Source organism: Triturus cristatus, chromosome 3_2 (assembly GCF_964204655.1).
Source record: "Triturus cristatus chromosome 3_2, aTriCri1.1, whole genome shotgun sequence".
Classification (NCBI taxonomy): domain Eukaryota; kingdom Metazoa; phylum Chordata; class Amphibia; order Caudata; family Salamandridae; genus Triturus; species Triturus cristatus.
This window is the reverse complement of record NC_140584.1, coordinates 695,898,370-695,910,852: the sequence shown is the minus strand read 5'-3', so window position 1 is coordinate 695,910,852 and position 12,483 is coordinate 695,898,370. Positions and strand designations below refer to the sequence as shown.

Genomic DNA, 12,483 nt, shown 5'->3' with positions numbered 1-12,483 from the left:
TATTGGAACGGGGGTTGCCGCTCAGCTGTAGGGTGGCTAGGGACCCCGGTGTGAATCGCGAACGCCCCTGCGGCCCATAGGACATCCGTGCATGAGAGAAGGCAGACTTAGAAGGCCGATCCCGAGGTGGGTGCCATCTTGCAGTCTTTGAGGCAGGAACGAATTTCAGCAATTTCGGCTCGTGAAGCAGCTGGAAAATCCGTGCAAAGCTCATTTATGAATGCCGCCAGTATCAGGTGACCTCCGGGCCGAAAGGTAGCTCCCCCAGGCTTGTTAGGGGATCAGGATCTCTGTTTACTGGGTGGCGGCGGCCGCAGCTCCTCAGCTCACGTCTGCCCGCATCGGCTGTAGGCCACGCCCCCTTCACAAATCAAACTTATTGTAGTACATCATACAATACTTCTTCTGAGAGTCTTTGGTCATGCACACTCGCTCTGTCCTTCTTATGTAAACTTTTTTCTGTGAAAAGGCCCTCTCAGCATTGGCACTTGAAACGGGCAACACCAAAACAGTCAGTACACAATTTGCTAACTTTGGCCACTGACATAGCTTTCAATGCCAATACTGGTGAACCTGAAGATTGTGATTCTCTGAGACAGGTTCAGCAACATATGCATTGAAATGGGTGCATATGCCTTTAGAGTTATCAAAGCGGTCAAAAATGAAGCAGTACTTTTCAAATTCCGGAGAAAATTCCCCTTTATGGAAGGGATCTACAACTTGAGCAAAGTACCACAGAGAGGTTGCATTGACTTCAAATGCTATGGGTGGTGAAGGGACATATCTATGCATCATCGTAAGCTATTTCTCATGCTTTATAAAATAATATTTCCTGAATAGCTCCTCAATATTTCTTTGCTTACCAAGTGGCAAGCATTCTAACATGGAACATGTTGCAATGCCAAAGTCACTTAATGTGTCGCCCAGCCTACTCTCAAGGAGATGTTTCACATCTACACCAATTAACGCTGAACACTTGGTAGACAAGAGCATTTTTGATTATGTCCATTACAGCAGTCATATTTTCCTGTAAAAATCTAAGAATGAGGTAGAGTGTACTTTTTTCACATCACTATCATTATGCGATCGAAGATCCTCACATTTCTTGCCTTTGCCATCATCACTAAGCAAAAATTCTGTAAACGGTCACCACATGGATAATATAGGAATCACGGCCTCTAGGACTGAGAACCACCAGTTAAATGACACAGTTGGGATGACCATAATGAACTACAAAGTCAATAGCATTCTTAATTAACTCTGAAGATTATAAAGATGCTTTCAGCATACCATTTAGTAAGTGGCAAGGCTCTCTTACAGGGAGGCACTTCAGCTCTGGTATCGATTTTTGACAGTTCATCGCACAACGTTTTCATATATGTAACTGAATCACTGCAAATACAAACAATATCACTCCAATCTTCGTTGAACTTGGTATGAACTTTTTGCAGAAGCATTCCAAGTGATACTGCGTTCCATGTTTTCCAAAAGTCTAGTGTCGTATTTTCACCACTATCGCAGATGCTTTTTAACAGCACTCTTTTCACAGATGCCTGTCACTACACTTCCATTGAATGTTTAAAGCCTAGAGTGTTAGACAATTCACCTATCAATAATGACTAGCTAGAAAAGGAAACTGATGTATCAAAGGGTTTCACCCATTCTCTGGGGGTAAATGTGATGGTACATATTGGGAAAGAGCCTTATGAAACCAGACATTTTACCTATCAGAGAAACAATCAAATGTAGCCAAAATATCAAATATGGTTTTGGTATTTCCTGATTCTAAATAATTAATTGAGACCTAAACCATGCATCTTTAGACCAAAGACCACAAAACTATAAAAGGAAGAGGAACCAATATTTTAGTGACATCCCTAAACAGAAAACTCAAGTAGAATAATGTTAGCCTAGTCTTTCTTGCTGCTACCTTGTATAACAAAGTTACATTGTATTTGCCCCTTCTGGAAGAAATAAAAATTACTTTCACTCTCCCTTCCCTTTCTTTGAATTGCATTTAGTTTGTGGTTGTGCAGGTGTTTTTTCAGTGTTTACATGTTTACACTGGTGAGGGCTATAGTCCTTTCGGTGTGATTTTATCAGTTATTATAGGTTTAAACCAAAAACAGGATATCCTAAGTATAATGATGTAATTATCCCCTGAATGTTCTACCTACTGAGCGGCTTGCAAGGTCTAGTTTCTAGTATTCTTCTTTGCAAGTTTATTTGTCTAGCATTAATGTTTGTGAAAGGAACATTCTCACAGCTTGTCTTTAACTGTACCCATGAAAAACTGTAATAGCTGGTAAAGCCCTGTAGTCCTGACCACAGAGCTGAATAGGTTTCAATGCAAGGACCTCAAGAAGCAAGGCAGAGTAGCTAGGCAGTCCTAAAAGAAGTTAAGTGAAGTGCTATTTTTGAAAGCACAATCAAACAAAGTAAAGAAAGTAATGGGACAAAAATAAGGAATCAATGGGATGGCTCTAGAGATTACAAAAACAAGCATGGAAATGGTAGAATTAGAATAAAAATGTCCAAAAGTGCAGAATGGTGAGGAGGAAGAAGACACAATCAATAAACGGTCACCCCAATAGCAACGATTGTGGGTTCAGGCACCCCAATGATGAACCAAGGTGGGACAAAAAGAAGAGCGGCAAACAGCTAGCAAAAACCCTGAAATGGCCTGGGGCAGATGAACCAGGCGTAGATGGGCTGTAAAAAAGTATTTGCTCCTACAGGGCATGGGCATTGATAGAAGACACACAATTCCTTTTCCCTGCCTAGATTCAGAGATGGAAGCCATTGGGAGGAAAATGGGCTCCAGAATCATAGACAAAATAATAAGTTTAATTTTAAGAGTGGAATGTATTGAGTACCGAAACTCAGCAATTGAGCACAAATTATTGTAAAGTGGTTGAATGCTAAGTAGAAACAAGTTGAAAATCAATAATATGGATTTGAGTTCAAGGCCCTTGCTTCTAGATTCAAGTAAGCAGACAACCAGTTAAGATGCAGCTATATCTTGTGCTTGCCAATCGCTGCTGAAGGGCTCAATCACAGATTATTTCTGGATGAACGGCTTCCATCACTTCTGGAGCTTCATGTAGGTGACAGTCTGTTATTTGAGGAAGATGCCATTGTCTGAAAAGGAACAAAGGCATATCTATATTGAAAGAGGGAGCAGGTCCACACTACTGACCAAGGTCTCGAATGAGTGACACAAACAGTGGGTCATGATGGGTCTGAGAGTCCAGTAGGTGTAATTTTATATATTCCTAGGCTAGGCACCTGACACTGTGAATACATTGAACAATATCAAAAAGGGGTTTTTCAACAGGAATATGGGCGGGTGCCTGCATTCTACCCATCTTAGAGTGACCTAGGAAGGCATTATTATCTGTTCTGGTTCCGAGAGAGTAAGGCACTGTTGGCCTCAATTTCAGAAAAGGACAAGGGGATCGTATATAAGACTAAAGTAGTTGGAGATACAGAGTTCTCTTGGAAGTGGTTTCAATTACAGCCACATGTAGAATGTGAATACCCTTTGGAAAGAGATTCAATCAGGAGGATAAAGCCAAATACCTTAAAAGTTGCTTTCTCAGAGGTATTGGCAGTTCAAGCTGATTTCCCCCAAGACTTACCTAAATTATACATATCTCATAATAGATTTGACTGGACATCAATGTAGGATGCATGTAGTTGGCAAAATGAAACAACATATATTTGCTGGTTGCTTAACTCAGAGGCAACTACAATAAGTCTAAAAATGTAAGTCTTTTCTGATAGGGTAAAACTGTAAAGTTTTGAATACTATATTAATCTGCAATAAAGAATAACAACAAAATGTTTAGAATTAATCTTGCACTAAAGTTTTCTTAATTGAGAATGTGCAGAAGCAAAAGCAGTCCTGTATCTTGGTCACTGGTTCGCAGGGAGGTTTTAACATTAAGGACTATACCGGGGAGACAAGATATGCTTATTTATAGGTCACATTAGTTCAAACCTTTTGTCCATAACTCCGAGATCATAAAGTCAATTTCAAAACACAAAAAGAAAAAAAGAGGGGGAAAAACACAAAAGGTGATACATTTCCTCATACCTGTTATCATAGACTTTTAAAAATGTTTTGAGAGGGTTTTTCAACCAATAAGGAGACTAATTTCTGTCTGGGAGTCTACCGTTATGCTCAAGAAACAGATGTGTGCACCTTTCCAAACCCATGCATGCTTAAATGAAAAATTAAATAGATTTAAATATGTAACGTTAGCTATATTTAGCTATGGTTAGCTTTCTTGACAGTATTAGGAAAGATCCAAGATTGGGTAAATTAGAGCAGATTTTGGACCTCATTAATGTGTTGGCATACAGGGGACTCCGTCAACAAAGGCAACAGTGTTCCTTCCCCTTCAACACAGTGGAACGCCTACCAGATTTAAACGTAGGCGCACCTTAAGTTTGGCTAGGGTGATGATTATTCAATCCCCACCATGGGAAAACCTCTCAGATGGCCAAATGAAGTAAGGGGCGTCAGAGAAATGGCTATATGTCCATCTGCCCACTTAGGATGGGCAGACATATAGCCATTTTTTAATGCCCATCACTGCAAGGCAAACCCTGACGGTAAGGGGCAGTAAAAAGCAAAAAATCCTCCTTCACCAGGGGAGAGGATTTCCATGGCGAGAGGGGCATTATCTTTTTCTATTCTGAATAAGAAAATTCAGCTTAAGGCTTTTCTTTTTGAGAAAAAAAGAAAACAATTAGGGGCAAGGCTCTGTCAAGTTGAAGGAGCCCTGCAGCAAACAGGAAAAAGTATTGGTAGGAACCACTGTGATGGCGGCTCCTGGCAATGCTTTAGAAATGACCGCCAGCATGGCAGTCATTTCTAAAATTGATGGCCGGCACCTCTGCAATTTACTCCATCGTCCTGTTGGTGAAACGGGCCACCCACCTAAATAAAAATTGGGGCGTTTTTCAGGAAGGGGTCATTAGAATACAGAACATCTAATTAGGGGATCCTCCCTTGCACTGCTAAAATGAATATCATAGTATCCGAGGTCTTGGTTCATACTTGTAATATCTTAAAAGTACACAAAGGCAATGATTTATGAGTAGATTTAGAGGCACAGACTAAAGCAGCAACTTCAACAGTCTCCTTTGTTTATTAGGCTGAAACCAGATGAAACCAGTTTTTACAAAAAGGGAGCTGCCGACAGCATTTTTGATACTATAATACACTCAATGAAAGTGAATGAGCTACAATCATTCCAATATGCAGCGTAAAATGTAGCTTCAGATGCATGCAACTCCCTAAAAGGTAGAGCATTTAGGTTCAATTTTGGAGGATATTCCTCTTCAACGACAGGGGAAATAAGCAACTCCTGTTTTTCCATAAGATAGTGGAAACCATGCCATTCACCTCAGTCTTTTGTGTTGAAGACAATTTGCTCAATTTGTGCTTCCACTGAAGACTGTCGTTTTCAATTCAAAATGATATTGCATTTTAGCAGTTTCCCAGATTCAGACTTTTTGTAATAATGTAAAGTTGCTCTTCGTAATGACCCTCAAGGCAATAAAGGGGAATTATGTACGCCATATCCAACTTCAAGCGCAGGAGTTTCTGCATTTAGATTAATATAATCTTGAAAACTCTGATGCTATCAGAATGCTAACCAATATCTGACTCCATTAGGTGGCACATTCCTTTCAAAGAGATATGACAGGCTGCCACTGAGAGACTGATTCACAGGCATTACTGCCTTGACTCTAATTCCAAGTCAGATTGTCAAGTATGTTAGGCCACCCACCAGAAAGTTTTGGCTAGATCATGCAAATTTCTCCTTTCCTATATTGTACACAGGCAAAGTACTATTATATCCCAGTAGTTACTAATAAGTAAAATCTCAAGCTAGAGAACGGTAATATTAGCCTTTCTTACCCGTAAGAGCAGTGGCCCATCATAGGCTTCGTCAACATATCCAGAATCATATGCCGATTAGGATGTCCCGATGAGCGCTGATTGTCAGCTGTGTTTTGGATGCTCGAGCTGGGATGCTTCTGGGTAGCCATGCACTTTATAAATCCCAATAGAATAAAATTGACCAACCCATGCCTTTGTATGTCAAAGATAATTATGGTATTTCTCCTAGAACTTCAAATAGAATCGAGATACTGGATTGTGCTGGAGGGCTTGTGACCTTTTAGATAAGTGATTATTTTAAATAAAAGCAATACAAATATGTATATGATTTTATGTTTAATTTCTAATAAACAATTACTTTATAAATATAATTTGTAAACATGTTCCAGGATCACACTGGGCTCATGAGATAGTTAGAAGCTATTCATGTGATAAGGGTTCAGGTATTCCCTTTATAAGCACAAGGCGTATCATATGCTCCTTGAGTATACATCCTAATTAGGTACAATATGCAGCCTCTTTAGTAAATTTTGTTCTTTGTGACTCTGCCCCATTTGTCTGTGGAATCTAGTACATAGAATTAATTCTCATGGACAAGCTGGAGGATTATGAAGATATGTTTTGACCGGAATCTTGAGCAATAAAAAATAAATAAGAAAGCGGCTGGGCAGTAGGGGGTTCTTGCGGAAGACTTATAGTTTAGGCCTGTTCCAGACCTTAACTTAACCGCTAGCTGCAGGTACTAAGTGATGAATCTGGGGCATCTGTAGCTGTGGGTCATAGGAGATGGGGGTACCCAATTTAAAAGAAATAACAATGGACGTCAGATGCAAAATTCTATCAGAGCATCCAGAATGTTCTCTGAGGAGAGAACGGCCAGCCTGGCTAATCTAAAACTAATTGCAGTCCCCTGAAGTAAGTTAAAGAGCACAGGAGCAGACTCTTTCATTCCTATTTTTAAGATCCTATCTACATTGCCTCAATTCTTCTAATTGCACTGGACACATGGATTATACTACTACTGCTTTCTAGGTATGTCTAAACTGCACTACACTGTCCCTGGAAGCTGTAGGGTGTTTGGGCCTAGCTCACAGATAAAAAAAGAACCACTGCGCTTGAAATACAAGAAGGTGATGATGAATTTGGCTAGCTATAGATGTGGAATAACATGCGGTTCAGAAATCGGGATATACTGTCGTTTAGAGGGATGGGGAATCTGCTTTACTATATATCCCTACAAGAAATAGAGCATGCAGACCCCTAGAATGTTACGTTTTTAGTGTTGTGGTTGGGAAGGCAAATGCTATAGGGTGATATATCTGCCCCTGTACAAACGAAGCTTAAAGTCATACTTTGTTAGGAAAGGAAGACTTGCCAACTTTTCCTACAAGGCCTACATCTGCCATTTCCCTCTCACAGACGGTGGTGGGGAGAAAATGCCCAGTTAAAGAAAGCAGAAGATCACCAGGGAATGAGGTGGTTAGAAGAGTGGTGTACTCGTCATGGCCAAAATTGATTTTGCTGTCTTAATATGCTAGAGACACTGATACTAAATTACTTAGATCCTGATTACGAGTTTGGCGGTCCATTGGACTGCTGAATTTGTGGTGGCTGTCCCTGGCAGTGACTAGTGGTCCGCCCGCTGTATTACGAATACCCGAATATGCTTGGCGGGGTCACTGCAGAGCATATTAGGAGTTTCCATACTGCCTCACTTTCAATGGCGGTGAGGAAACTTGGGGGGGCCCTACAGGGCCCCGTTGCCTCAGGGCAATGGGTGCATGCAGGGGGACATACAGTGTGCCCCCTTTCCTGTATGGCATGAACTTTACAGTCCATGCCATGCAGAAACGGGCTTTGACGTCCCCATTGCGGTGCCTTTTTAATAGGCACAACCGTGTGAACGTCCTACAGACCAGGAGAAAACTCCGAATTGGGCGGGCTGACTACGGGTTTAGCAGTCCTGGAGCGGGGCCCTGGCATAGCGGCCCGCATCAGGGGTGCCAAACTCATAATTAGGCCCTTAGTTCAAGAATAGAATGCTTTTAGGACAAGCATTGGCAAAGCCAATGAGTACAGCCTTAGCGAGTGAGTGTGATGATTATTTTTTCTCATATTGCAAGGATATGCCACTAAAGTGAAAAGAAGAAAAAGAAATCACAGGAAAATAATAGATGTTACTGCAAAGAAAATACACTATTTGCTTTCAAAATACTGTAACCTGAAGATATAGTTTAAACACAAAACTGTGTCTACAAAAAATAGGGAAAAAATAGAACCAACGAAGAACTTGCAAAGTATTGGTTCACCAGCCCTTGCATTTGCAGACCACTCTGCTTTAAGCAGCAGTGAGCATGAAAGCAGGTAATACCGCCACTCAGTGCAATGAGCCAAGGGCTGAAGCTGGACTGACCCACAGCCCCGCTCTGTATGGTGCGATGGGGAGAAGCCAAATGTACATGACAGCTGAACAGAGCAGAGCATGGAAAGAGCTGACCAGAGCCCCTCTGCGTGTGCTTATATGCACGTGTTTGTGATTTATGTGCCTATATTATGTATAAATATCGACAATGTTTTGTAAAGAATCAAAAAGATAGAAGGGTCCCTCCCTTCCCTTCCTTTTTCGTTTATCTTCCCTTCTTTAATTGATTATTTATACGTCTTTACCTATTGTAATTTATTATTGTTTTTGGAAATCTCGTATTTTATATAGGTATTTTCGCTTATGGACAATTTTTTCTGTATTGTCTGTACATGTTCATTATTATGAAAATTCAATAAAACATTTTGAACTCAGAAAAAGATAGAAAATGATTTAAAGCAGGAGGATATTGCTGTGAAGTAACAGAACATACCGTTTGTCACAACGTTCCTAGACTTTCACTGGCAAACAAAATCTCAGCGTGCTGTCAAGTAAAATGCCAGAAATATTTACCTTGATAGTGTTAATGAATCTTCATTGGACCACGGCACATGAATTCTGTAAACATCAGCTTTTTCTTCTGTAAAAATGGAAAGAAAGGAAAACCGGTGTTCTCAAGAAAGCAAAGAAATAAATGTGGAGGACGTTTCGCAAAGAGTCCAAGAAACAATCCTGAAGAAAATGTGCACAAATCTTCAGCTGCTTTAGTTAAACCGGATTAATCCGACATTCTACCTCCAAGCAGCTGCTTGCATGTAGCATGTGTCATTCTCACACTTAAACTTTGGCAAACACCAATCTAATATATACTTTTTTTAAATTAACTCTTGCAATCCATATTAAGTCCCAGTAAAGGGGACTCTAGTCAATATGTATAACAAGCATTGGCAATACTAACAGGTCACGCTCCTGAATGCACTGCTAGGCCAGACCTAAAATCCATGTAATGTAATACCTGCCTCCTCCTATCTGTGCTCCTGAAAAACACCATAAATTATCTAGTTATCTAAGACACTTTATTAGTATTGCAATGGCATGTGTGTGCCCCTTAAAATGCAAGCTCGGGCAGCTGGGTAAGTACACACAATTATCACAGCTGTGTGGAGGGAAAGCACTTTTTTTGTGGAAGCACAATCGAAACATGTTTTGTACTCATAGCTCTCAACATGTGGGTGGAGCCCAAGTCCCACTCCTGGTGGATCCACATAATTATGTGGCGACAGCTGCACTGTCAAGCCAGACAAAATTAAGAGTTAACTGAATCATTTGCAATAGATTTACTCCATGTTTAATGTACTTACCTTTGCCATCCTTTTTTAAAATTCTGTTTAAAGGACAGTCATTCCCGTTGTCTTTATTAATATCACATCCCCCAAAAATAAGTTCAATTAATAGCTCATTACTTTATTAATATCACTCATCGCAGACAAGTGAAAAGTATCTATAAAATCATTTTAGCCTGATTAGAAGAATTATTGGGTATGCATAACGGTATTCCTTTTATACATGCGCCTTCTGTGCAGAATAATCAACTACTGCATGATTCATAAGTCATTGATACATACATATTCTGCACGGATACACAATCTCTATATTGCTTCACTGTGGGCAACCTCTCCAAGATATACACTATGTTGACCATAGGATGCTGCAGGCAAAAATGCTGAACTTCAATAAGTGAATTGGGGCGGCAGAGGGTGAATTTTGTGGTGTGTTTTTTTTCTCTCTCTCTCTCTCTTCCCTCCACCCTCCCTCCCTTTCTTAGGTGCAATGGCGCTCAGCCGTTTCTGCTTAGGTGTGGCACAAACGAGTACAAGCGCTGGCAAAGCCATTAAGTCTCGCCTTTTGGCTTTGCCAATACTTTTCACTAACTCTGTTCAGCATTTAAACAAACAGTGGCATGCCACGGGGGTACCTCACGGGTTGCCGCAAGTTGAGGGGAGAGGGTGAGAGCAGCAGTCTCAGCGCCTAGTGACCACACCGTCATCCGCTTCAGTCAACACGCATACACGGACATCACCCAAAGATTACACTGACACTTTATTTGTGGGTGAAGAACTGCTGCAGGTTTATTTCATACAACACAGTATGATAATAAAATTGGGTTATCTTACGGGCGATCCAGGGCAGGCAGCCCCTTGCTGCCCGCCCGCCTGGTGAGCCAGCACACACGGTGGGTCGATGCCCGGCAGTGTGGCACATAAATATCTGCAGATCATCCACTGGGTCACGTGATCTGCCTCCTACTCCCGCCCCTTCCGACAGGGGCGGAGCGTGTTGTGGCCACCCCCGGTTGGTCAGGCCCCCCAACCGCCCGAAGGACTAACGGGGCGCCGTCGCGGTCTTCCCAGAACCCCCTTCGGCTCCTGGACCTTGGCTCGGGCACCCTTACTGTGCCGGACAGGGGTACCCTTACTGTACCGCCTGTCGCAGAGGTACCCTTACTGTACCAGTCTGCATCCAGATCGCCCTGTAACTCCGCCACAGCTCTGGGGAGGCTACCGTCGCTGCCAGAGCCCCCCTCTCCTAACAAGTGCTACTGATGTCCCTTGCCAGCCAATGCCTCTTGTACATCCAGCAGGAACATGTCCATGCCTACCCTGGACAGGTGCACCCCGTCAGCCTCATAATACCCTTCAACCTTCTCTTGGATCAAAGCATGTCTGATGAAGCCCATGCCCCTGCGCTCCAAGAATTTCTGCATGGACCTATTAAGCCTCCTACGGGACCGCTCTACCGCCGCCGGGGACCTAGCCCCTCTCCAAACCCTGCGGGGGACGATTTCAGACCACCAAACCTCGCATGACCCCACGGCTTGGCTGATCGCCTGTAAGTCAGATTGCATTGACAGTAGCAGAGCCCTCCTCCCCCTGGCAACCAGGTCATTACCCCCCAAGTGCAAGATGATAACAGTGGGCTGGACCCCTGCAACTGCCAGGCGCTGCTCAATCATGCCGCGAGCTTCACTCCATTTCATGCCCGGGGAACCCAACCACACAAGCTGTGTAGTGGCAAAGTTCTGCGACCAGTTCCTGTGGGCTGCCCAGCGTTCCATCCTCGAGATGTAGGAATGGCCTACCAACCATACCCGGGGACCTGCCAATAAAGCGATGAAACGGCTTTTAAGTAAGCGTATCTTTATTGCACACACAAAACGATGCGTTCATGACAATGGACAAAACAAAACTTAGAGCGGGAACAACGCTCCGGGTTGTGCCACAGCATTACGGACGGACATACTTCTTGAAACAGTCCGATTCCCAGCGGCCTACCCCTTTTACTCCCTCTGGGCCCAATCCGGCCTTGGCCGCGGAAGTAGCAGCACCAATCCTAAAGGAGTGCGAGGAAAACCTGCGCCCGCACCCCGCTAGACCGGCTCTTGCCAGTGAAGCTCCTAGTAGACGCTCAAACTGAAATTTAGTGAGGGGGGACCCGTCCGCGTGAATCAGAAAGGGACCAGGGGATTCTGGACGCAAAGCAAGGTATTCCCTGACCCAGTGAACCGGGCAGTACCTGTTATCCCCTAGGGTCTGTAACACCACTGTCTTCCCCTTCCCCAACTGGTCTGTTTTGGATCTGCGGATACGTAGCTCCAGTGCTGTGTTGAGGGTCACATCCGCAATCCCCAGCGCGCAATCAGACAGGTCTTCCTTAGATTTGGCCACCAGCTCGCTGACCCTGAAAGCGCCAAAGAATGCCAAGCAGAAGGCTGTGGAAAACAAGCTGGCCTCAAACGGTGAGAAAGTCACCAGGGGCAACACATCTAAGAGGAGTTGGAGGTCTCTGTATTCAATGGGTGCCCTAGTGTCCGGTTGACTGACCTCCTCCCTGGCCCAGCCCTTCAGGGCCGCCCTGATCTTGGATGATCCCGCGGGGTCGCCCCTACCATCTAGCTTAGTATCGTGGCGCACCGCTGCCAAGTGACCGCTGACCCAAGAGTGCGATCTGCCGGTCTCCTTGGCCCATACCACAAAGGCCTCCACTTGATCTTCCGCCCCTAAGGCTGAGGCACCCAGCGCCTCTCTCACAGCTCTGAAAGTCGCTAGCTGCGAGTCGTATTTCCGCCGTGTCGCCGGCGCCAGGGACCTCTCCCCCATCTTCCTCAGTCTTTCTCCCACTGAAGCAAGCGCCAGAGGTGGGCCGG

The 12,483-nt window shown here is 43.6% G+C and overlaps 1 protein-coding gene across 1 annotated transcript in view; it reads right to left on the bottom strand.

Moving 5' to 3' along the window:
- PGAP1 (post-GPI attachment to proteins inositol deacylase 1) overlaps positions 1 to 12,483 on the bottom strand; it is a 760,293-nt gene that overhangs the window by 368,175 nt on the left and 379,635 nt on the right. The window contains exon 17 of the mRNA XM_085648756.1: positions 8,853 to 8,919. Within this exon, the coding sequence (XP_085504882.1) occupies positions 8,853 to 8,919 (67 nt within the window). The remainder of the gene's footprint in view (positions 1 to 8,852; positions 8,920 to 12,483) is intronic.